The sequence below is a fragment of the Macrotis lagotis genome, chromosome 4, assembly GCF_037893015.1.
Source record: "Macrotis lagotis isolate mMagLag1 chromosome 4, bilby.v1.9.chrom.fasta, whole genome shotgun sequence".
In the NCBI taxonomy this organism is placed as follows: domain Eukaryota; kingdom Metazoa; phylum Chordata; class Mammalia; order Peramelemorphia; family Peramelidae; genus Macrotis; species Macrotis lagotis.
In genome coordinates, this window is record NC_133661.1 from 168,937,831 (window position 1) to 168,964,427 (window position 26,597).

The 26,597-nt window shown below is 34.1% G+C and overlaps 1 protein-coding gene across 1 annotated transcript in view; it reads right to left on the bottom strand.

The window, feature by feature from the left end:
• The window catches only part of UNC13C (unc-13 homolog C), a 386,872-nt gene that overhangs the window by 100,881 nt on the left and 259,394 nt on the right, over window positions 1-26,597 (bottom strand). The window contains exon 17 of the mRNA XM_074236225.1: window positions 20,223-20,300. Coding sequence (XP_074092326.1) covers window positions 20,223-20,300 — 78 coding nt within the window. The remainder of the gene's footprint in view (window positions 1-20,222; window positions 20,301-26,597) is intronic.

The following is a 26,597-nucleotide window of genomic DNA, read 5'->3' on the forward strand; positions in this document are numbered from 1 at the left end:
TTTTAATGTTTTTGCAAGGCAAATCAGGTTAAGTGGCTTGCCCAAGGCAAGTGTCTGAGGCCACATTTGAAATCAGGTACTCCTGACTCCAAGGCCTGTGCTCTAACCTAGCAGCCCCCTCGTAGCCCCTTCTAACAGTAACAAATGTTATAAAACAATTTTGGGCTTTTAAAAAAAAAGACAAACTTTTCACTGTCCAGAATAATGATAAAAATAGCACATTTCCCCAGTTATTACCTATTTAAAGTTTATAACAGCAAAAAGATAGCAAATGCATTCTTGCACAAAAAATTTTAAATATGCCCTTAGCTGATTAGTTACTTTAAGCAATATAGCATATCACAATCTACCTTCTGCTGAAGTTATTTGTGTAAATGTCTTTTTGTCCCTCCTGGACTGGCAATATCATGAAGGCAGGTGCTGCATTTTAACTTTCTTTGTATGTTTCCCCTTTCCTCTTTGCACATAGCAGGCATTCATCAAGAATATATTGAATAACTGATTTCAAGACCCAACTACAACTTTCTTCTTTATTTGGACTGATTATAAAGTATAAAGAAAAAAAGTTTTGTAAATTTTTAAAAGTTGGACCTTTGTAAATTTATTTGATATGAAAGACTGAGTTTAGACTTTTCATGTGCCCCTCTGGGGGATAAGGAAAAAAAAGAAAACAAAAGGGGGGGAGAGGGAAGAGAATGACTAGAAAGAATAATTTCAGTAAAAAAAAATAAAAATGCTGAGTCAACTCTGGTCTTCATAATACCTAAATCAGATTTCAACTGCATTCTAGACAGTGTGTGGGAGTTTTAATACCTTAAGGGTAGGCAAATTGAGTGTGATCCAATTGCTTAGATCAAACCATCAAGCAGGACTAGGTAGCTTCTAAGTTTTCTCAACACTGAAGTAAAATCCACCAGTTATGGGCAGATGTGCCTTGTTATGCTGAGGTAATCAGCACTTCCCTGCACCATTTCTGTTTTTTTCCTAAAAGGAATATGAGATAAATTCCTAAACAAAGGCTTGCACACAAATGACTTTTGCATTGAAGACATCTAGTCCTCAGATTTGTTCCAAGGAAAGTGTTTTTTGAGAGGAAAGGTATAATATAAATGGGAATTATTCTGAGCCATCACTAGAATGTGCTTCAGGTTCTTCCTTGCCCCTCTTCCTCCAACCCTCCAAATATCATATTAGAGAGAAGATTCTATATTATATTAGTGAGAAGATTTAAGGTTAGGAGAATGACTATAGCTTGGCATGGCACAGATGCTAGAATGACTTTTGGATTCAAATGAATTCTTCTTACCTTTGAATTCTGCACATTTTAAAATGGCATGTGAACCATGTTGAAAGGAGACTGAATTTTAGACCAAGTTCCTGTCTTGGGCTCTTTTTTAAAAGGGTCCTGGTCTATTTAGCTTCTCAGGAACCTCATTTGAAAGCTGATTTTATTTAATTAGTTGCCCTTTCAAAATTATCAATCTTACATTACTTCATTTACATGGCCATTTGCTGGAAAGATTCCTTGTGTCATCTATCTAAAAGTCCAACCTTTTCAGGACTAGACATCACTACTGCACTATTCTTTTTTGGTCTCCCAAATCAAGAGTCTCAAGTTACAGATTTAGAATCAGTTCATTTAATTCAACTCTCTCCTTTTACAGATAAGGAAAAACAATGCCTAGAGAGGTTAAATGATTTGCCCAGGGTCATCCAGATTGTGAATGATATTTAACTGTCCATTCAATAAACATTAAATAGCCTACTATGAGCAATGTAATGTAAGGAGAAATACAAAGCTAAGACACATCCTTAGCATCAAAGAGCTTAAAATATAGCTTATTAAGACAGCTACACAAATAAATATAATAAAAATAAGAATATAATAAATATATTCAAGTAGGATAAGATGCTATGAAGTCAGATGTGTGGGGGGAACCATTATTTTCAGTTAGAGGAATCAGGATAGTCTTCATGGAAGAGGTAGTATTTGAATTAGACCTTGAAGGGTAGATTGCCAATGAGCACAGATTGGTGGGTAGGGAGGAGGCAGGCATTCCAAGCATAGGAGTAGAGCATGAGCAAAGGTGCAGAGGTAAGAAAGCAATGAGGAGTGTTTAATTAACACTCTTGTTTGGCAGTAGAACAGAGTACATGAGGGAGAGTTGTGAGTGATAAAATTAAAAAGCTAAGTCTAAACCTATAGATACTTGAATATCAGGTTAAGGAAGGAGCCATGAGGAGCCTTCCTCTTTATCTCCGCTTATCAGAAGCTTTTTGAGCAATATAACTGTTCATCCCAAAGAATAATCTAGTTGTGTTTTGCTGGGGAATATGCTAAGAGCCTAGGGAAAACTAGATCAGAGTGAAAAAGGTCTGAACTAGAGTGAGGACAGTAAGAAAGGAACAGATATGAGAGGCATTGAAGAATTAGAATGAGCATGGCTTGACCATCAAGTGAATGCATGAAAAGGAGAAGGAAAAGATAAAGTTGTCAAAGGAGAAGGGAACAAAGATGCCTCAGGTTAGATAGAGTCAAAGTTGCCAGAGAACAAAGTTGTTCCATTGACAAAAAATAGAGAAGGAATAAAAACAAAACTGATGAGTTCAGGTTTCATATATATTTTTAACATTTTTTTAGGTTTTTTTTTCAAGGCAATGGGGTTAAGTGGCTTGCCCAAGGCCACACAGCTAGGTAATTATTAAGTGTCTGAGATCAGATTTGAACTCAGGTTCTTCTGACTCCAGGGCCAGTGTTCTATCCACTGCACCACCTAGTCACCCAGGTTTTACATATATTGATGTTCATGAGATTTCCAGGTGGAAAAGTTCAGAAGGCAGTTGAAATATGGTCCTGGAGCCTGGGGCAGTGGCAGAAAGGTTAAAATAATAGAAATTGTGGGGAGATGGGAAAAAAAAGCTAAGGAAAGAGTCTTGGGAGAATCTGCATTTTAAAAGGTACTAAAAAAAAAATGAAGCAGAGAAACCAGGAGTCTAATATCACCAAATCCAAAACAAAACAATATTAAGGAAGATGTGGAGGGGGAAAACGTAGTGTAAATAGTCTAATCAATGCATTTCCCACATGTCAAGCTTTTATATATTTGAAGTCAGAAATCATCTCCAATTCATATCCCTCTTCAATCTCTTCCTGCTGAGATGAAAATTTCTCCTTTTCAGACTGAATATTCCAATTTCAAATAGCATAAACTTGAAGCACTTCATACTGGTCATTGTTCCCTAAACAGTTTCCATTTCATCAGTATTCTTTCTCAGATACAGAACATAAATGTGAACACAATATCCCAGTTGGGGTGTGATTAGCTCAAAATAAAGTAGGACTATTAACTCTACCATCCTGGATATTAATCCTCTGTTAGCCTGGGTTATTGTCTTAACTTTTTTGGGATATCCTGTTGAACTTCTGATTCAGAAGTTCAGACAATGAATCCATAGATTTTTTGAAGAAGGGCTTTTATTTAGCAACACATCTTCCAGTTTGTAATTCTAAAGTAGATTTTAAAAATCCAGACAAATATTTTGTCTTAATTCCTGTTGTTATGTCTAATTAGAATCAGCTCAATATTTGGGTCTGTAATTCAATGGGTTAGTTAGCTCTCTTAGATTTGTGTCTCCTACATGACACCACTGCCTTTATTGAAATTAAAAAATATCTAAAATAGTATAGAAACTTCACTTAAGGTCTTCAAGCACAGGTGAGAATAGTTAACTTGTAAGATATGCTATAGTGGGAATTCATTTTCAACTTCAGATTAGGGTAGTTACTGAGCTTCTTTTATGCTATGAAATCATATCATTTTTTCCTTTCATGATTTTATTCTTGAGAAACTGTGATTTCAAATTCTGCTATTTTACCTTTCTTTTTCTTAACCTTTGAATCTTCCCTCCCAAATCATAAGATATATGTCAGATTATGTCTCTCCTTTATCATAGATTCATAGTATCATAGAATCAGAGGTTTTATGTTGAGAAAGAACTTAGAGACCATTAAATCCAACTCCTTTTCCCCCACAGATCACAAAACTAAACAAACGGAGAGGTCACGCAATGAAAAAGTGTCTGAGACAGGATTTGAATCCATATCTTTTTAAGTCCATTTATTTATCAAACCAAATTCCCAAGTTTTCCCATTATTTCTCCTTCAAATGATTCCTCCAAGTTGGTGAGATCTAGAATAGAAGTTACCCCATATGACATCTAATTTGTGAAGGATTAAACTAGCACTAAGGAAAATTTTTAAAAATCTCAGCTTCTCTGCTTCTGGAGAAAGAGCCATCAGAAATGTGAATATTTGAAGTTCCCTATAACTAATATGATATGTCACCATATTCAAGACTTGTGATCTGTTTCACAAATTTCTTATCTATTTTCCTTTTGTACTGATCACCTGTGCTTACTATAATGTCAGTATCTTTGATCTGTTCATCCAAATGTTTCCCACTCTAGTTTCTTCCTCCATTATCTAGAGTTCCTCATATAAGCATCTCATTTTAATAAATAATTAACTTTTGCCCTACTACCCTCTAACCTTTTCTTCAGTTTATTACTTCATCTTTTTCTCTGTAAGTTAAGCCATAGGCATCATCTTCTGGAATCTTGGCTAACATTCTACACCTTCCTGTTTTTTTTTTTTTGTGAGCCATTTTTTAGTCTTATATTTCTTTACCCAATTTGGAATTTTCTTGGAAAAAAAATTCTAAAATGCTTGGTCATTGCCTTTTTCTGTTAATTTTTCATATGAGAAAACTGAGGCAAATAAGTTTAAGTAACTTAACCAGAGTAACACAGCTAGACAGCTAGTAAGTATCTGGGCTGGATTTAAACTCAGGAAGATGAGTCTTCCTGACTCCAGGCTTAGTGGCTCTAACCAATGTGCCACCTAGCTGTTCAAACAATCAATCAAGAAATACTGATTGTCCACCTATTATGAGATATAAATGAGCAGGGTGGGGAGGAAAAAAATAAAAAAAATAAAAAATAAAAACAAGCAGAAACTGAACTAATCACCAGCTACTTTAGTTTTTTACCCATCCTTTATTCTCTTGTGTATAACTATCTGAAACCATGTATTTTATTGACGGTTCCTTTCTTGCATTTCATTTTCTAAGGATTTCTGGGCATTTCCACTGCTATTCTCTTTTTTACATTATATGTAATCTCTATCTTGGTAGCTATGTAGAAGTAATTTTCTTCATCATCCTTTATGTAGTGTAAAGCCTTTTTGATTAGATTTGCAAGACTCTTTTTATCAGTCCTTGCTATCTATATTCTAAGTCTAGTAAAAAATTTATCATTCCTATATCAATTCTACAAACATTCATTAAATATTCTTTAGGTCCTAGATTCTCTTCTGCATATTGGGTATCCAAAGATGAGCAGACTGGTTTCTACCTTCAAGTAGTTTTTAATTTACCAGGGAGCTACATTTTCTTATAAGTGTATGTATAATAATTTGAGGATAGAAAGAACACTGGCAATTGTGGTTATCAAGAAATGAAGTCTTAAATTGTGCTTTGAGAGAAGATGACAGAAGAAATGAAGGGAGAGTGAAAAATCAGGTAGATGGTGCTACAGAAAGAAGGAAGGAAACAATTCTTTAATTAACCTCTTAAGTGCAAGACCCTGTGTTAAGTCCTTTACAAATATTATCTTATTCAAGACCCACAAAACCCTGGAAGGTTAAGTACCATTACTATCTTCATTTTACTGTTGAGGCACACAGAGGTTAAGTGACATAGCCAATGTTTCTAAGTCCAAATTTGAACACAGATCTTCATACTTTGGCTAGGGCAGTATCAACTGCATTCAAACCACATAACATTTAACTATTACTATAATATTATTATTCTAATCATAAAGAACAGTATATGGATTTTGGAAAACAGATGGCTGTCTAATTTTGTTGGAACAGATTGAAAAGAAATAATATGAGATAAGGATGAAAAATAATGTGAAACTAGATAGTATAGAGCTTTGAAAACTTCTAGTTTAAAAAGCATATCTTTTTCCTAATTCTGGATGCAATAGTCACTGAAGACTTTTGAGCAGAAGAGTATCACCTCATAAATGAGATGTCACTCTTTTCCCCATTGTTAAGACTTTTTTTTAATACTGAACTTGATTTTCCTTTTAATGTAATTTAAAAATTGTTTTCTAGTTACATGTAAAGAAAGTTTTCAACACTCACTTTTTGGTGAGATTTTGACTTCTACATTTTTCTCCCTTCCTCTTCCCTGAGCAGAGAATAATCCAATATTGGTTATACATTATACTATATTTTCTTATACATGTTCAAAACAGGTGATGTAGCAGATAGAGTGCTGGGCCTGGATTCAGGAAGATATAATTTCAGTTTGGGCCTCAGTTAATTACTAGTAGCATGATCTTGGATAAGTCACTAAATCTCTCTTTTTTTTTAGTTTTTTTTTTTTTTAGGTTTTTGGCAAGGCAAATGGGGTTAAGTGGCTTGCCCAAGGCCAAACAGCTAGGTAATTATTAAGTGTCTGAGACCGGATTTGAACCCAGGTACTCCTGACTCCAAGGCTGGTGCTTTATCCACTATCCCACCTAGCCGCCCCCACTAAATCTCTCTTTACCTCAACTATGAAATAGGAATAATAGAAGCAGCTATTTCACAGGTAATTGTTCTTATGAGGATCAAATGAAATATTTATTAAGTCCTGGGCACATAGTAGGAACCAAATAAATTTTTTTTTACTTTCACTTTCCCATCCCTCCTTTCCCTGTCCATTTCCTCAGCAGAAATTTTGCTTCAGGAAAAGAACTGTTTCATTCTTTTATTCACCTTAAGAGATTTCTCCCCAATTCCAAAATTCACTAAATAATGACCTACATGTTATTCTCTCTCCCTGTAGTTTTATAACCATGCCTTTGGGTTTCATAGATATGAGTCCATATCAATATATCTATTTTAGACTACAATATTTAAGAAGAATTTTCAAGCTGGAAAGGACATTAGAGTTACTTTCTACCTAGAAGAATCCCATTGAGATATTATTCTAATTGCCTTAAGGAAAAATGTCAAAGAATTTCATATAGCTAAGTAATCATCATTTTGGATAGCAGTCTATGGCATTTCTTTTTTTTCCCCTTTGAGATTTTCATGAACTGCTATCCTAAAGGCATCTGTTATATAAATTAATGTTCCTGACTATGGCCTCGGAAACCTAAAAGCATCAATATTTGCAGCTTCTATACTGATTAAGGATAATACACAGGAAACAAAATTATAAGGAAGTTGTCATTTTCAGTTCTAAAGCTATTCATTGACTTCAAGATAAGTAACTCAGTCTAGACAAGCAAAGAAAAGAAAGATTGACTTATCTCTTTCAACAGGCTTAGGGAAGTACTTGAGGTCAGCAAAATTTGGATTTTTTGAAATTGACTTTTTCTATCAGAATTAAATGAGGTAAACCTTTTAATCTTGTCAGCAAGTTTTAAAAAATATTTTTCTATTTTATATTGTCAATATTTCTATTTTTATATTTTTTGGCTTAACTCCATAAAAAATATTCCTTAATTTTGCACCATTGAAAAAAGGGGTTGGGTTTAGAATCACAGGCTCTTAGAACTAGTGGAAACCATAAAAAATCATTTCTTGGGTTTTTTCTCTTTCTAGCAGTGAAGAAACTTAGGAAACCAGGTAGGGCAATGATACACAGAATACCAATTAGGACCGACACCATGGTCTTTTGACTCCCCATTCACTTCAAATGATTTTTGTCAAGTGCAACTGTGTGTTAGACATTGTGGCACCAGAAAAACAAAGACAAAAAGAAAAAAGCATTGGGATTTTGAAAATATTAAAATATTTTATTAATGAGTTATTAATATAATTTATTATTTAATACTTTATAATATTTATACTATATTATTTATGACATTAATAAAATATTATATGTTTTATTATTTATATTTTATCAACATATAAGAAACCTGGTAATATAATATTTGTAAAGATCTTTGTATTTTATGAATTAATTTTTCCAAGGATGCAAATTAAATTAATCTAAAAAAAACAAAAACCAGGAGCTTTTTAAAAAATTATTTTTTACTTTACTTGTGATTTCCTTGGGAATTCCTAAGAGGAAAGACTGTACCAATATAAATGAGCACCTGTTTGGCACCTTCCCACCCCCTCTTTAATAGTTGCCTAGAGAATTGGCAGGTTAAATGACAGAGAGTATGTAATACATTATAGGACTGTTTATTTGTACATAGACCACATGCAGGTACCCTTTAAAAGTGATTCAAGAAATGAAAATGTAATGACTATCACTGAAAATTCATTAGGGGAGAAAATAGTTACATTCTGTTCAGAATGGCTTTCCCCTAAACCTTCCTCTTCCCTAATACTTCAGAGGACATCATCCTCCCAGTCCCTCAGGCTCTTGATCAATCATCCTTGAGTCTTCACCATCTTTCATTCCTTTCCCACATTTCTGGTCCCATCTGATCTGTTGCTGAACCCTATTGATCCAGAATATACCTTACTTCTGTTTTCTGACCCTATCACCACTATCGTCCAAATCCAGTTCAGTTAACCCCTGAACTATACCTGCTGATGGGTCAGCTTCAAATTCCTCCTCACTACAATCCATTCTCTATTCAGCCATTAATGTGACTTCTTAAAGCACAGGTTGGATCATGTCACCTCCCTATGGCTCCCTATCACCTCCAGAATCAAATACAAAATCTCCTGTTTGGTATTCAAAACCTTTCAATGATATAGCCCCCTCCTCTCTTATTAATCTTCTCATATCTTACTTTCCATCAATTATCCTTTGATTCAGTGACACTAACTTCTATATCCTGTTCTATGAACAAACAATGCATTTCTCAACTCCAGTCATTACCTCTGACTCTGTCCCCTATGGCTTGAATGCTTTCCCTTCACAAATCTGTCCTCTGACTTCCTTTAAATCTCAACTAAAACCCTATCTTCTACAGGAAGCCTTTCCTAATCTCTCTTAATTTGAGTGTCTTCCCTTTGTTATTTATTTCCTATTCATATAGCTTGTTTATGTATATTCACTGGCTTGTTAAATCTCCTATTCAATTGGGAGTTCATTGAGGATAAGGACTATTTTTTTTACCTTTTTTTGTAACTGCTGGGATTAGTTTATTGTTTGGTCCTAATGTTTACCTGCCTGGCTTAACAAATATTTATTAATTGATTTCTTCAGGTTCATCTTAGTACCATGGGTATATACAGTAGTATTATCATAGGAAAAAGTAGGGGAACTCCCAACAATTCTCTTTCATCATGGCTTTCCGCATATCTTCAGTGTTATGTATACTTTGAGTTGATTTCTTACAATAATTATACAAGGATATGCATTGGTTAGCACTGCCCTAGCACTCTGTCTTCTACTTAAAAATGAACAGTGAAGTTGAATAATCCCAATTTTTATACAAGTGAATAGTGACTAAAAGAAACATCAAGGACTTTCTTGTTGGGAAAGAAAAAGGAGGAAATAGCACAAAAACGAACAGCTTGCAGACTGTATGGTATATGCAAGAATTGGGAAAGAGAGTCAATATGGTATAGCAGAAAGAACCTGAACACTAGAGTCAGAAGGACTGGGCTTAGATCTTATTTGATATTACCTATTCCAACCAAGAGACAGTGAACAGAATGACAGGTCAGTGTTCAGGAAGACTCATTTTCCTGAGTGTAAATTAGCCTTCAGACACTTCCTAATTGTGTGAAACTGACCAAGTAATTTAATCCTGTTTGCCTCAGTTTCATCATCTATAAAATGAATTGGAGAAGGAAATGGAAATCACTTCATATTTTACCAAGAAAAACCCCAAAAGGATCTCAAAGTCATACATAACTGAAAAACAAATGGACAATAACATTATGGCATATCACCTAACTTCTCTGGTCCCTAATATTCTCATCTGGCATTGAACTTTGTAATCCTATGATCATCAGGCTAAGAATCCTGTGAATTCATGTGAAAGAGTCTCAGGTTGTTTTTTTAATTAAAAAATCACTTTTAGTGTTATGGTTACTTTATATACATAACCTTATTTTCCCAGACTTATAGATAACTGGATGTCTTATAATTTAGAGGGTGATTATTCAAATGCATTATTGCAAGAGATAATAAACGTATATTTGAATGAAAATGTAGAAGTTTTATGTCTACTATTTCTGTATACACAACACTTCATAATTCTCATAAATCAACTACTAAAATGCTTCTTAAGGAACTTTGTAAATAATACATCACAAGTTTATGACAATAAATTTTATTTTAGAGAATTTTTTTCCTTTTATGGTAAAGATTAATTTATGGATCATGGAAACTGAATCCATTTTTTTTCTGCTTGAATAGTGACTGTTACTGTTGTTTGCCTTTGTCCTCAAAGAGGACCATGTCATTAAGCAGGTAAAGCCTGACAGATAAGTGAATTGGATTTAGTGGGAAGGGATTGATGTGCAAAGTCACCAGCCTCACTTTCTTCTCTCCTGCCATCTGGGTCTAGTGACCATATATGGATGAAGATGACTGGAGATAGCCTTGGATGCAGAAGGAGACCTTGATCTTAAAGTTAAGGTCTTTCTTTGAGTCAATGCCCAATCAGTGCTTAACGCTAGGTAAGTGAGAGGTGAGAATAATCACTTTTACTTATTAAAAAAAATTAATCTGAGAGGGGAAGACCCTCAAAGTTTCTGATTAAAACAAAAACAATTGCTATTTACATTCATTCTGAGCCAATATGAAATGAAACAATGACCAAATGGGTTTTAGCCTGAGACCCTTTGCTGACTCATCTAAGGGAGTAAGAGTGAATTGGGGCCTGGTGAATTAAGGAAAACAAAATTAGTTGCTTTTTGTTTGTTTACTGTTGCTACTGTTGCCCTTCAGTCATTTCAGTTGTATCTGACTCTTTGAGACCCCATCTGGGGTGTTCTTGGAAAAGATAATGGAGTACTCATTTTATAGATAAGGAAACTGGGGCAAATAGAGTAAAGAAAATTGTCCAGGGTCACACTGGGACCAGTTTTGAACTTAGGAAGATGAGTTTTTTTCTGATTCTAGGTCTAGCATTCTAAACCATTGCACCACTTATCTGCTACCAAAGAAATAAAATTAAGATTGATACAATGTCTGAGAGTTGAGATTACAAAGTATCTGCTTATTCATAGGCTGCTATGTGATCTATGATTCATCCAGTAACATATGAACAATAAATTATACTATACTACACATATGCTTGAACTGTAAAGGGGCAACTGCAGTTTTGTAGGGCCTAAGAGAAATAACTGAACTTCTTGTTTGTTAGCCATTGACTTTTTAAGTGTGTGTCTAAAGAAAACTTGCATAGGTCAACATTTTAATACATTAAATTTATAAGTGCTGCTGCATAAATTTTAATGTCAAATACTTTATAACTCCTTTTATGTTCATCTCAGAATCATGACCAGCCCAATGAGGAGTAGGAATAGTGGTGAAGGGATGGTGATGGAATACAGTAATAGCAAGAATTGCATTGTGTACGAGGGTGTTGTCAGGGTAATGGGTTAGCTATGTTCAGGGTTAGTTATGGCTCTGATCTAGCAAATGTCCTTTATCTTATTATGTTGCCACTCCAAGGACTTTAATTATTGGGAGAAGGCAGTTTTCTAATACCTTGTTTTTACATTTTTTTCTCTTATGCAGAAATAAAAACATTTATAGATTGGCAGCTTCAATCCCAACTACTATAATATAGTTCTTTCTCATCTTCCAGAAGGAATGAAAATAGGGTTGAAAATTAAACTCTAATATAGCATCACTTGTGATTCAGTTTTATTCTATCCAAAATCACATATGCATTTTGGATTGGGGAGGAGCTGGTCTCCCCTTCCCCCAAATCCCAGTCTAGTTGATATAATTACAGAAAGTGGCAATATGTTAAAATGAAGTGCTAGAATGTGTGTAACCCTTGTATGAAATATACATATTTCTTATGAAAAATAAGGACGTTCTTCCTAAAAGACTTAAAATTTTCTCCTTCATCCCATTGGGAATAGTATGTCTTAAGAGAGCTAATGCTTTTTCTTTAATTCTTGAAGAAGACCATGACATCAGCGAGGTGATGTCATGACAAGCACTTGAATCGGGATTTGAATGAGTAGGTGCTGTGCTAAGTCACAAGTCTCACTTTTTCCTCCAGAGCCAACTGAGTTTAATGGTCAAAAATGAATTAGGATGATTGGAGATGGCTCTGGATGTGAGGCAATCAGGGTTAAATGATTTGCCCAAGATAACAATTAATAACTGTCAAGTGTCTGAAGTTGGATTCAAACTCCCATCCTCCTGACATCAAGGCCAGTGCTCTATGAACTGAGCCACCTAGCTGAAGGGGTAGAAGACAAAGAGGGTGGGGAAAAAGCTTCAAAGGAATATATAGAAAGCAAGGGGCAGGCATTCTGATAGTAGAAAAGAGATTGTGTATTCAAGAGAAAACTATATATACGGAAGTCAAGAATCAAATTTCTCAGAAGAATAGTTAGAATCTGGCTGAGGTACTCACCCAGCAATGATAAGCCACAAAGGAAGACACTAAGAGAAAGGTCACTGGGAAACTGATGGATTAGAGACATGAATTTCTCTATTGAAGAAAAAAGAAGGGGAGCTCCCAACAATTCTCTCTTTCATCATGGCTTTCCCTATATCTTTAGTGTCATGTATACTTTGAGTTGATTTCTTACAATAATGTATACAAGGATATGCATGGATTAGGACTGCCTTAGCATTCTCTCTTCTATATGTTTTGACATATTCATTTCCCATTTTGTATCCAAATCTCTCCCAAACACTTGTGTTTACTGGGAAGAGTAGGCCTCAATTGGGGGAAAAAGAAGGAAGCTGGGTGGGAATATTTTATAATGTCAATTTTGGAATTGCTTTTGTTGTGGGTCAATGATGTCTACTTGACTGATTATGAAGGATGAATACACTGGTGAGCATCTTTAAACTATAGCTTTGAGAGGGCACATATCATACTCTTGAAACTGAGATTCTTGAACCCTTTCCCACCAGCGATATAAATCATAAATCTAGGCATATTGAGTTGTGAAAGTGACACAGATTGGCTGTTTCATATACAATTATGGAGCTTAGATATACTTTAAAGCTTTGGCATACAGTCATATAATTATAAAACATTAATTAGGTATCACTATATGATATTCAAATTTGTCAAAACCTGTTGTTTAATTGCATTACATAAATGATGAGAATAATGATTTATACAAACTACTGCTTCTTTTTCCCTTGATGTGTATGGTGTAGAAACTAAAGCACACCCTTTAAATCGTTTTCAAATCTAAGGAAGACTGTGAAAAAAAATCTGAGGAGTAAAACAATGATTTATTCACATACTAAATTCCTATTGAAGGAAATTGTGGGGCATTATGTTGGAAGATTGGTGGACTCAGTTCAAATAATTGCCTATTAATACATTAGCATCAAAGACCTAAAGGAAAAAAAACTACCCAATTTTATATTATTAGCTAGCAAGAAAGAACAACATTTACACTATTCATTTTGAAAAATGTAGTGTCATTTTTTTTCTTTCAACAGAATACAAAAGCAAAGTGGTCTTGAAGTTGGCCTTACTTTTATGCTTGTAGCTTCAGTATCTAGGACAGTGACTATCAGTTAATAGGTACTTACAAATGCCTGTTGATTGAACGACAGAAGTTTCTGGATGTGTTACCAGACAGGCTAGCATTAAAATGTAAAGTACATTAATCTGACTCCAGACTACTTTTCCAGGCACATTATATATTGTTTCCCTTCAGGCACTCTATGTTCTAACTCACTGTTCTATTTGCTGCTCCTATTATTCCTGTCACTTCATCTTGGGTCTCTGACCTTTTGCAGGAACCTAGAATACATTCTCTCCTTATTTCTGCCTATTGAGATCCTTAATTGCTTTCAAAACTCCCAACAATGGCTCTATCCTACTGCAAACCTTTCCAGTTCCTCTCATCTATCACTTGGTGCTCTCTTCCTCCACAAAATTTGTTGTAAATTAATGTAAAAGTTATGTCTCTCTTAAGAGATCATAAGCTCTTTAAGGACAGGGGCTGCTTGCTTGTCATTTTTATCTTTAATCTTTGAATACTTTACATATAGCACAGGGCCTTAAACTTTTGATGAACAGAAGGGAAGAGAGTTGCCTAGTATAATGAAAGTTAAGTGACTTGTCCAAAGTAATATATAGGTATCAGAGGTATCTGACTTGAACCTGGAACTTCCTTGCTCCAAGACGATCTTTGCACTGATCACATTATTACTACCTCTCTCCTGGGTACACAGTAGGAACTCAAGTCGAAGGAAGGATTGGATATGTGTGAACACTGTTATTGAATTCTGTTTGGGACTGCATAAAGAGCACAACTGTACAACTGTGATCACTGAATTCACATTCTCATAGTTTCCTATTAAATAGAACTCACTTCTGGAAAGTGATTTTTTAGTGTGTGAAGGGATTCAGAAAGGATTCTTTCCCTCTGTGATATAGGTGGCCCAATGATTTGTAATTTGTAGTGTCAAAAGGGAAGAATCAGTGAAGTTATGGTTATCATTACTAACATCATTGATTATCATTAACATCATTGACATTTATGAAGTATTTTTTTAAGTTTACTAAACACTATTTCATCCAAACTTCACGATGATCTTTTGTGGATGGTACTGAAGATATTAGCCCCATTTTTATAGATAAGGAAACAAGCTCAGTGGATTGACTGAGGCAAGATCTAAACTCAGATCTTACCTGATTCCAAATCTGTATTCTGTGTACTTCAGGAAATACTTGGAAATTATTTCATTTTTAATACCCATATAAATATGAAAAATATCTTTTTCATCAGTGAGAAATGCCTTTTTGGGGGGATAGAATTTTTTTTATGAAAACACTTCATAGGCAATCTTTTTCATAGGCTTTTATTCTGGGACAAGGGGAGATTTCAAGAAAGTGTAAATGAACTGAGAAGTGTTATATAATGGCTTCATTTCATTTAAAACTCTGGCAATTTTCCCTTCAGCAAATAAATAATTTGCATATAGTACTCAACTCCTAACTTGAAGAAAGGAAATATTCCCATATGGTCCTCTTCCTTTTTTAGCTGAAAGATGCAGAAAAACTCAAGGAATAAAACCTTCCTGTTGTGCTTCTAAGATAGAATTGGAATCTTCATTTTACTTAGGCTAAATTATGGAATGGAATTTATAAGGTCTTTTAACTGGGTCCTTTGTCTTCTTTTCTACTAGTCTCTAATCCATCTTACATATGTACATTATCATTTGGAAAACATTACTCAATTATAAACCTACCAGCTCTAAACCTTGCAGGAGTCCTTCACTGCCCATAAAATAAAACCTAGTATAGTATATGAGGGCCTCAATAATCTGACGCTCCATAACACATTATTACAACCTTATTTACCATTACTCCCCTACAGGAAACCTCTGCTCCAGCCCTACTGGTAACTCCCATCTATCTTCTGCCTCCTCTCTTCTAAAGAACACCCTTACACCATCGGTAAATTTTAGTTTAACTCATATTCTCTCCCTTTGCATGTTATTTCTATTGTTTCTTTTCCAATCATCTTCACTTCCATACCAGATTTTAGTTCCATTCCTTTATAAAACCCTTGGTAGTTCATTTAACACTCAGTGTTTCTTCTCTCTCTTTTAAATTTCTAAAGTATTTATTGTAATTTGGTACACAGTATCTACTGCATTATATTATTATTTTTTATAAATACTTCCTATGTTTCTAACTTGGCAGCTATTTGAATGTGCTTTATATATTATTGGAATCCTAAAGTCTCTGGATTACAATGATGGATAATCCATATTGATTGCTAATGATGATGAAGGGTTAGACATGATGCTTATGGCTAGGGAACATGGGAAATATTAAATCAAGGGCTTCTTCCTCTCTTTTCTCCCATTTCCAGGCCTGCTCTCTGTCCCCTATTTTCTAAACTAAGAAGGGAACTTCCTGTAAGAATTTAGACAAAACATATTTTTAAAAACAGCAATTCCAAAAAATTAGATCTCCAGGTACTTTTAGTCCTACAGAAGTTCTTGCAGAAAGTTTTTAAATTAAAGAAAAATATATCTAAGTGAAAATTTTGTTATTCAAATAATGAATACATATTATGGCTAATGAATTACAGAAAGAATCATTTTTAGGCTATTGCAAATTGGGTTTAATTGTGGGGTAAAGATCCAAGGGGTTTTAACTAAAGGAAGATAGAGAGAAGGGGCAAAAATAGATAGAGGAAGAAGCAATTGTACCATCAAGTGACACTAGGTATACATAATCTGATATGATGATATGATGTATACATAATTATTTAACTAATCTAACTAAAGCTAACTGACAAAACGTACCTTTATATCCTCTTATATTCTTCTCCTTTTACTCAAGACTATTTGCTATTTTTTGTGCTATCTTCTTTCTTTTTGTCCATTAAGATACCCTTTGATACTCATTCTACCATATTTTATAGGAGTGTTGGAAAATGAGAGTAGAGGAAAATGAAAATACACAGTGTTAAATGGCCTGGATTTGTACTTTTTAAGAATGACCCTGTCTATGGGTTCTTACAATCTAAAGGAATCAGAAATATGAAAATAAGGAAAGCAAAAATGTTTTTCTACACAGCTAGTTTGCCTTTTCCCACTGTGTTTTATGTTCATATTGGCTGGGTGGGAGGAAACAAAAAAGAGTGATAAGGGTTAAATAAATTTTGAGTGGGGAAAAAGGGGCAGGAAGTTGAATTAAAAATGACAACTAAAATACTTTCAAGTTTTTATTTTTCTTTTGTTCCAATTAAATTCTTTGGGGAGGGGGAGGTGTGAGAAACATACACTCAAATTTGAGGGAATTCATTCTGTTTTGTCATTTCTTTGTCATTCTTCATTTTTTTCACATGACCTATTCAAATATTTCTCAGTTCATTATCTCATAAAAGAAAGACATGAAGGGGGGAAAGATAAACAATAGGAGTAGAAAGAGAAAGATAAGAAAAGAGAAGGCAAAGGAGAAACAGAAGAACCATGTGGTGGTAAGGGGAAGAGGTGTGAGAGATTGAGATAAGTAGTAATATTCCTCAAGCAAATAAAGACATGAAGCCCATACCAATTCATACATTAAATATTTTTAGAGGATTTTTTTTAGGGAGAGTGTTATGCATATTGGCAGATGATATAGGGAGGGGAAAGGTAGAAGGAAAAAGAGGATGAAGCAAACTTTGTTTACTTCCTCACTTTTGTAGTAAAAAATTTATTTTTTTATTTCAGCAAATAATGAAACAAACTATTAACAGTTAAATTTGGATCATATGTTATTAAAGAATTCTGTTGAAGTAAATACATCATTTTGGATTAGTAAGTAGTGTCTTATACTCATCCATTTTCTATAGTGGCATTTTGGAAAGAATACTTATCTTAAAATCAGTTTTTCTTGAGTTTTGGTTTTGTGACCTATTGACTGTGATTTGAGCCAAGTCACTTAACTTCTCTGTTCCTCAGCATCTGGATCTTTAAATTGAGGAAGATAAAAGTGGTATTGATTATCTTACACAGGTGTTATGAGGAAGGTATTTTATAAACCTTTCATATATTTATTACTTATCTTGTAAACTGGTTACTAGGATGAAGTGAAATAATATATATAAAAAGTTTTATAAACTCTGCTTTTAAATGCAAAGAATCATTAAAACCATAAAATAGTAGAGTTGGAAGAGACCTTAAGGGCCATCTAGATCAATGCTTATATTTTCCAGATGAAGCAACTGAAGCTAAATAACATGTTCAATGAGGTCAGAGGCTAAGAGTCAATACCTCTTAGAAAGAATGAAAGCTTTTTTTCCAGTTTTTGAAAGGAAATGGGGTTAAAGGGCCACACAGCTAGGTAATTATTAAGTGTCTGAGGCTGGGTTTGAATTCAGGTACTCCTGACTCCAGGGCCAGCGCTCTATCCACTGTGCCACCTAGCCACCCCCAATGAAAGCTTCTTGAGGGCAGATATGGACTAGTTCATTTCTGCATTGTATCCACAATGTGTAGTACAACATCTGGTGCAAGAAAGGTACTTAAGAAATGATTTTTGGTTGATTAAAAGTAATGAGTGTTTAAACCAAGAAGAGAACTCAGGAATCCTGAGTCAGCTAGATGGCACATTGGATAGAGCAATGGGCTTGGTATTAGGGAGACTCATATTCTTGAATTCAAATTTGGCTTCAGATTTTACTAGTTATATGATCCTGAGTAAGTCACTTCACCTTGTTTGACTCTGTTTCTTCATTTTTAAAATGAGCTGGAGAAGGAAATAGCAAACCACTCAGTATCTTTGCCAAGAAAAATCGCAAATGGGTTCATGGCTAAATGACTGACCAACAAAATTCTGATACTGTTCTAACACTTATTACTCTACACCCCATGAGGTTTTGGTAAGTTTAATAAACTGAGGATTTCTCCCTGTCCTACATTCTCATGATTAGTACATGACTATGGGGAGTGTTATTTATGTTGGAGCTGAACCCTGAGCTTAACAAATGAACAACAGTTCTGAGGAGGAAAAATGGTATGTAAAATATAGCTTAAACCTTTAAAAGATCTGTGTCCCTAAAAATTTATGAAGGAGAGGATAGGGTTTCCCACAAGAAATCAGTAATTTCTCTAAGACATTCCAAAATAATGAAGATATTTAAACCCTGAATGTAAAACAGATCTCTACAATGAAAAGGAAAATCTTACAGCTATGATCTTCAAGTGCTTGTGAATATCTAATTTAGCAAGAGAATTCTAGGATGAGATTCATGTTCTCAAAGCTTGCAAAATTTTAACACTATGGGGAATGGAGCCTTATTTTATACAAATTGAACAGATAGTGCAAGGGAAATGTAGTTCATAAAAAGTCCATTTGTAAAGTTTTGTCCCATGACACACTGAAATCAATGCTTTTCTTCTATTTGATTCCAGTTCTCAAATGCAGTGTAAAAATGAACCCAATGCCCAGAACTTAGTCAGCAATTTCATGGAAGTGAAGGGGAGGAAGATATTGAGACGTGAAGAAACGTAATTGCCTCTTGTGATTAGAAACAATATCCCATAAGAAAAGATGAGCTCTTGGAAGAAGTTTATAGCCTCTTTAATTTATGAAAGATTAACTGCCTATAATAGAGTTTAAATTCAGTTTTTCAAACATTTCATGTACTCATTACTGCAAGAAATGATTTAATTTTGTTTTTGAGAGATGACCATATAGCTGAGTGCCTCACCTGATAGTCAAAATAGAGGGAACAGAGCCTCTTCCCCCATGGCTTTCTCTGTGTACAAACTCTTCAACCCCCCAGATGAACATTAGCCTTTCCATTTTTAAGTTAGATAGGGTAAGCTTGTGGCAGGAAGGGGAAGGTATGCAGCTAGTTTTAAATGATCTGACTGACTAACATGAGCAAATAACAAGAAGTAGGGAGCGCAATTTTTTTTTCATTTTAGAAAAAAAAATGGTCAAGATGCTTACTATCACAAACCTCATAAGAGAATCTCTCTCCTTCTTTCTTCTGCTCAGGGCATTGCAAGTCAAAAGTATTGGACAAAGACATGACAAATTACAGACAAAGCGCGAAACACATTTTGGACAGATAGTTTTAGATGAAAACAAATCAAATTGGAAAATTAAAAACACACATGCTACCATCACATATTAGAATCCAGTAACAACATTAATATCAAACTGGCACTACAGAGTACAACATTAAACATCTATAATAAGAGGAAACTTTACAGATCATTTGCATATGAGTTTTTATAGATGAATATATGTATATATATGTATATATACACACACACACACACATATATATACACCAGAAAGTTACAGTCTCTCCATAAGATCCCCACCCTATTCCTGCACTGTAACTACCTAAACTGATTTTCTATGATATGATTCATATAGGCAATACTGAATAACTCTTATTTAAAATTTAGTCTTCATATTTACTAGCATTTCAGTTTCTTATATTTTTTACCTTTTCCTGCTAAACTAACCTAACACTTACTTTCTCAGGATACTTCCCTTTGTAAAGATCTATTTTGCTAATGATCTCTAAATAGAATACAACAGGGGTGGAACTGGAGTAGAGTACCGACCTCTTTCCCTCCCATGGATTCAAACATTTTTTCCAGTTGGACTCGCAATTGTTGGATGTTGTTCATCAAAATACAGGGCTATAAAGAAGAAAAAAGGAGGTAAGAAATCATTTATAAAATACATTAAATGAGTGATTTTAGTAATGACAGGCAAGCTACCATTAAGCACCCAGAAAATTCAGCAAAATGAACAAATGACTTTCTAACCCATCATCTCTCTCATTAATGTCTTTTGTTATCGTTATTTTTCACAGGAAGTCTTAACATAGAGATTGAGATTATAAGAGAAAAAACATAATGTATTGATATTTTAGAATCACGATAAACACTACACTTGGAGATTCTTAGACAAAGAAATGCTACTAAGATTTCTTTTGTTCATAACATTAGAATATTCCTTACCTAGAAATTAGGTAACCATTGTTACCAATAACCAATAACATTCTGCTTATGGAGGGTGGGGGTGGGGGCTTGGAGGCAGCCCTAAGTAAAATCAACAATTACTTATTAAATATCTGGTATATGTGAGGTGCTGCTTAGCACTAGAGTCCTTGACCTCAGGGAGTTCACACTAATGGATGAGACAACATGCAAACAATTATGAACAAACATGATCCTAACAGAATAAATTGGAAATAATCTCAGAGGAAGGGCACTAAGACTAAGGAAGGTAGACCTTTAGCTAAAACTTGAAGGAAGTCAAGGAAACCAGAAAAGAGGAGGGAGAGAATTCCAAGACTGTGGGATAGCCAGTGAAGATGTAAGATATTAGTTTAATACATCTCTTTTAATATCATTTGAATTTTTAAAACTTTTCATGAGTCCTCATTGGCTACAGAATAAGGCCCTTCCACAAACTGCTTTTCACCTATATCCAAATGTTATATCCCATTGTTCCTCTATATTAATTTCCCATTTTATTTAGGTCTATTTATTATCTTTCTAACACATCTTATGCAGCTGCACCACTGTTCACATTGTTTTTTCCATCTTCTATCTGAATTCTACCCTTCTTCAGGATTCAGTATATCTTTCTCGTTATATGAAATTTTCTCATTAGTGAGGCTCCTATGGTTTTCTCATACTTTTTGTTTCATGAGTTTGATATTTATCTTTCTTTTTTCTTCTTCCTCCTCCTCTTCTTCTTTTTCTTCTTTTTTTGTGGGGCAATGGGGTCAAGTGACTTGCCCAAGGTCACTCAATTTGTAAGTATCAAATGTCTGAGGTTGCATTTGAACACAGGTATTCTTAACTCCAGTCCTGTGCGCTATATACTGTGCCACCTAGCTTTCCCCATGTACTATTTATTAAATGCCTATTTATTCTATTAGTTGTCTTTTCTATGTTTATTTTATGAACTCCTCAAGCACCTTTTCAGTTTTTTCTTTGCTTTTTTAGGTAGGGATTATTTCTGATACTTCTTTGTATCTATCACGGAACCTATTAGAGTGCTTTGAAAATGTTCAAGAAATGTAGATTGATTAGTTAAAAAATAGCATATGCATATATTATATATGTGTGTGTGTGTGTGTGTGTGTGTGTGTGAGCTGATCAATAGCTATTTAGAAAAAAGAATTCATTAAGCACTTATTTTGTGTCAGAACATACACTAAGTGTCTGAAGATACTAATAAAAAAAAAGAAATACAGTTCCTGCCCTCAAGAAGCTTATATTCTAATGGGGAAGCTAGTACATAAAGGGAAGTTGGCAATGGTAGGGAGTAAGGGATAATGATAGCTAGGAAATGATAGAGAGTTCTGTTTCTTGGGGACAAAATAAAGCCCAAACTGCTCTATAATAACTAGGGGCTAGATTTAATGCTGGGGCAAAGTTCAATTTACTAGTGAAGAAGAAATGGAGATGGTTCTATTAGAGATGGAATGGCATGGAAATAGTAAGGATAACAAAGTATTTGTGTTCGTATGCACACACCCACAAAGAAGACTTTTCTTCAGTAGCTGTTTAAGCCAACTCAATTCCAAAAGGAAGATAAGAATCCTGGAATTTATTTTCTTCCCAGATCAGAAAGAGACTAGGGTTAACAGTGGTTTATTCAGACCATATAGCCAGTATCTACCAAAGGCAGGTCTTCTTGCCATGATATTGAAAATATAATCAACCCAATCAGTTGTTTTTTTCTACTCTTCTGCCATAAATTTTTGCCCAACCAAAGCACATAGTTGAGTAAATATTTTAAAATTATATATGAAAGACAGTTTTATTTTTCTAAACAGCAATCAAAGCAACTTTGACATATCTTTTTTAAATGCAAGTAGTGAAAGATGCAGTTCTTGTAATCTGACCTACCAGAGAGATTGAAGTTGGTGGCTCTCTTGAGCTCAGGAATTTTGAGCTACAAAGAACTAAGCTGATTGTCTGCATTAGTTAGACATTAAAATGATGAATATTTGATAAGACATACAACTAGGTTACTAAAAAATGTCTAGGTAAGAAATGGAGTAGGTCAAAACTCCAATTCTGATCAGAGAAGCTGCAGTTCCTTCAATTTTCACCTAAGTGAGGAAAAGAGACTTAGTTGTCAAAATAAAATAAATATTTTAAAAAATATGCTGCCTAACTTTAAAACATTTACATTTCATTTTTATTTAATTGAATTAATGATTTAGCATTGAGAATAATTAACTCAAATCTAACTTCAATCTAACTTCAAATCAATCATGAAACAGTTTTTACCCTAATCCTCTTTATATCAAATAAGAAAAATAGAAAAAAGGAATATTAATCTAACTTAGAAGATTGTAAATTTAAAAAGTGATCCTTCTTTGGAATCTAGTTATAATTCCATTTTGCTTTTTTTTTTATCCTCCTATATATCATATTGTGGCTCATATCTAAATGATAAAGTTTAGGCTTTGGAATGCTTTTAAAACTTAGGAATTATCATAACGGGGAGGAGGGAAAGGGCAGTGGGAATTTTCTGGAGGATTTTTATATTGCTGTAGCATAGGTCATTTGGTTCTTATCATTACTTTCTGGATTTCCTAGATTCCTTCAAGTCTTTGCTCAAATCTTTTCTTCTGCTCCTGATCCCCTCTGAGATAACCTTGGGTGTACCCTGTCTATGTGTTATAGTTACATAATTATTTGCACAATGTCTTCTCTATTAGAATGTGAGCTACTTAAAGGCAGGGACTAGTTTTACACTCCTTAATATTCTGAGACATTAGTATGATGTTTGACAAAGAGTAGGTCCTTAATAAATACTTATTGCCTTGACTTGAAGCACATTAATGATGATCAGTTATTATAGATGCTTATTCTATTTGAATTTACTGGCATTCCGCTACTCAACTTTGGGATATGGGAATTATCTTTAGCTAAACAGTAAACTTCCTGTAAGGTAGACTGATAAGTAAGTTATATCTAAAAATAACATATTAAAACAGTATGCTTTGATCTACATTTAGACTATCAATTCTTTCCCTGGATGTGGTACCCTATATTCCTGATTAATTCAGATTCAACTGAAATATGTCACTTAATCAATCAACAAGAATGTATTAAGTCCCTAGTCTCTGCTAGTTTCTGTGCTACATACTGGAATATCTGTAGGTTTTGATAATCTCATAGAAGGGAGTTATCCTTGTCACTTTACTGTCAGTCAAATGGAGATAATCAATAATAGTGATAATCAAAGAAATAAACCTAAGTAAGGCACTTCTTTAGTGTACTTAAGCCATACTGCTAACTTAAATAGGAAAGTTTTGTTTTTGAGTTTCTGGCATATGTACTATTTCAAGCTAAATGTGTTTATATAGAGATATTAAGTATACTATCTATCTATCTATCTATCTATCTATCTATCTATCTATCTATCTATCTATCTATACTGTATGGAAGGGGAGGATAAGATGGGCAGAAGGAGGGGAATAGAAAGGAATGGGAAGTCATGACACCTGATTTGTCCAAGAGAGAACTCTTGAAATCAAATCACTTAACCTCCTCATGAATATGTCAAGAAAGTGACACCAGGATGCTACTAACTATATATGTGGGATGAGTCTAAATATATAAAATTGTGTTTCCTTTGCAGATTACTGAAATTAGTGCTGTTAGACATAGTCTTACTTTCTATTTCAGTTTGGAATCTTTCAATTCTCTGATAAAATTAGAATAAGTATGTTCTAAGAGTTTATTTTGAATTTCAAATAAATTCGTGATTCGACTTGGGTTACATATCTTTAGAAGTGCATAAGTATGCAAAATGGGGATAATGTTTGCATAATATATATGTCACAGTGTTCTTCACATAGAAAAGGTACTTAATAAGTATTTACTGAATGGATTACATAAAATGGGTTAATAATATTTTCACAGGCCTGTTGTAAGGAAACTGCTTAAGTGAACCCTAAAGTTTTATTCTAATGTTAGCTACTACTACTATTATTATTATTATTAAAATAGTCATCAATATCTTAACTCATTTAATAAAATCATTTTGAAACCAGTGTTCTGTTATTTCAATACTACATATAGCTGACCTGGGTTCCTAAAGATGATGCCAGTGAGTTAGGTACGTGTATGCCTTCCTAGATCCTATCAAATTAGAAAGGCCTCAAAGCATGGCTCCAGTGATGGACCATATGATGGATTATACATGTCTTTTGTCCAAAATTTAGCATAAGCAAATTCTAAGAGGCTTATTCCTAGGTTGGCCAGAGGGTGATGAATTTTTCTGCCAGTGCAAGGCTGATTTTAAAGTATGCAAGTGTCTAAAATCTTCATTAATGTGCCCAAGTTATGAAGTGACAGACCCTTGAAATATTAAAATAATAAAAATATTAGTGATGAATGAAAATATATTTGCTTTTAATCAAATAGCATATATCATTTATTAAAGGAACTGTTATCAATATAGTCTGCTATTCATTGTTGAAATTTCTAAAATTCTTCATAAAATTTTATGGATTAAGAAAGGTTTGGGAAAGATTCCTGAATGAGGTAGGATTTTCAATAGGTACTAAAAAGAATCCAGGTGGGTTGGTAGTTGGAGCACAGGCAGGAGAGCATTCTAGAGTTTTTGATACACAGAGTGAATCAACTGAGAGATGATTGGGGAATAATTTGTGGAATAGTCAGGGTCACTGGAAAGAATAGTATATAGTTGGGGCTAAGGTGAAGGAAGGAAGGAAGTAAGGAAGACTGGAAAGTTAGGATGGACCAAGGTTTTGAAGACCTTTGATATTATATACATTTTAGAGGGATCAAATGGATAAAAGGACATTTATTAAATGCTTCTAAATGCTATTAAGAGCAATACCACATCCTGGGTACAAATAGAAAACTGAGCCAGCCCTTGAATTTAAAGAGATTCCACTGTCATTGGAGAAGTCGATATATTTAGGGAGGAAATGTTCTCTAAGGTGGATGGAAAGATCCAGTAGTTCCTGAGGATTCACGGGTATGACAGATATCAAGGCCCAAAAGTTGTTATGGTATATCAGATGGTAGTGGCCAAGGGACTAGAGACTGTAGTGGTAGAATACATAGCAAGGTCAATGAGACCTTAGAACACAGTAGTTGGGGTCAATCATAAGTTCTGGTGATCCTTCTTTTTGCCAGCAGATTCATTACTGATGACTCCCTGTCCACAGAAGGGGCCCAGCTCACAAGAGATAGAAAGTTTAGAGGGAGCATGAGAGTCTAATTTCTTTCAAAAAGAAAGAAATTATTTTAGAATTTCCAAGAACCATTAAAACCAAGAAATCTTTGTGAAATAACAATGAGCTGTTATTGGATTTTAAATAGTAAGATTGGCATCTCTTCCCCTTTCCTGGAAATAAAAACTAATTTGTGTAATAAGATACCTAACCTTCCTCCATACTTATGGAAAATTTCCATTTCTACTGTTTTTTTTTTGAGTGATTTATTTTGGAACATGGTCAAGTGCTAAGACTTCTTTTTCTCTATACTAGCTATATTTTAGATTTAATAAGGATAATTTTGTTTGACATCTTGCTAGTTGATCTCATATAGGAAAGGACAGGACTTTTCATTAATTCTTGAGATTATTTTGGATCATATAGATGTTTTCTCAATCATATTAAAAGGTTTAGTTCTACTAAGGTTTATTTTGGAATAAAGTCCATTCATTCACCAATCTCATTCATAAAAACAGAAAAGTGAATCAAGTTTACTTGGAGGTTTATTGGAACTGAGAACCTTGACTTGGGTTTAAAGTAGAAAGTAGAATATCTTTATTTATTTGCTTATTTATTTATATTTATTTTAAAGTAGAAATTAGAATTTTTTAAAAAAAAATTTTGCATTATGCTTCAAACCTAAACTCACAAGTTCCCAATTCTGAATTGCAAATTAATTTATATCATAAGGAACTATGTATGGGGCTATATG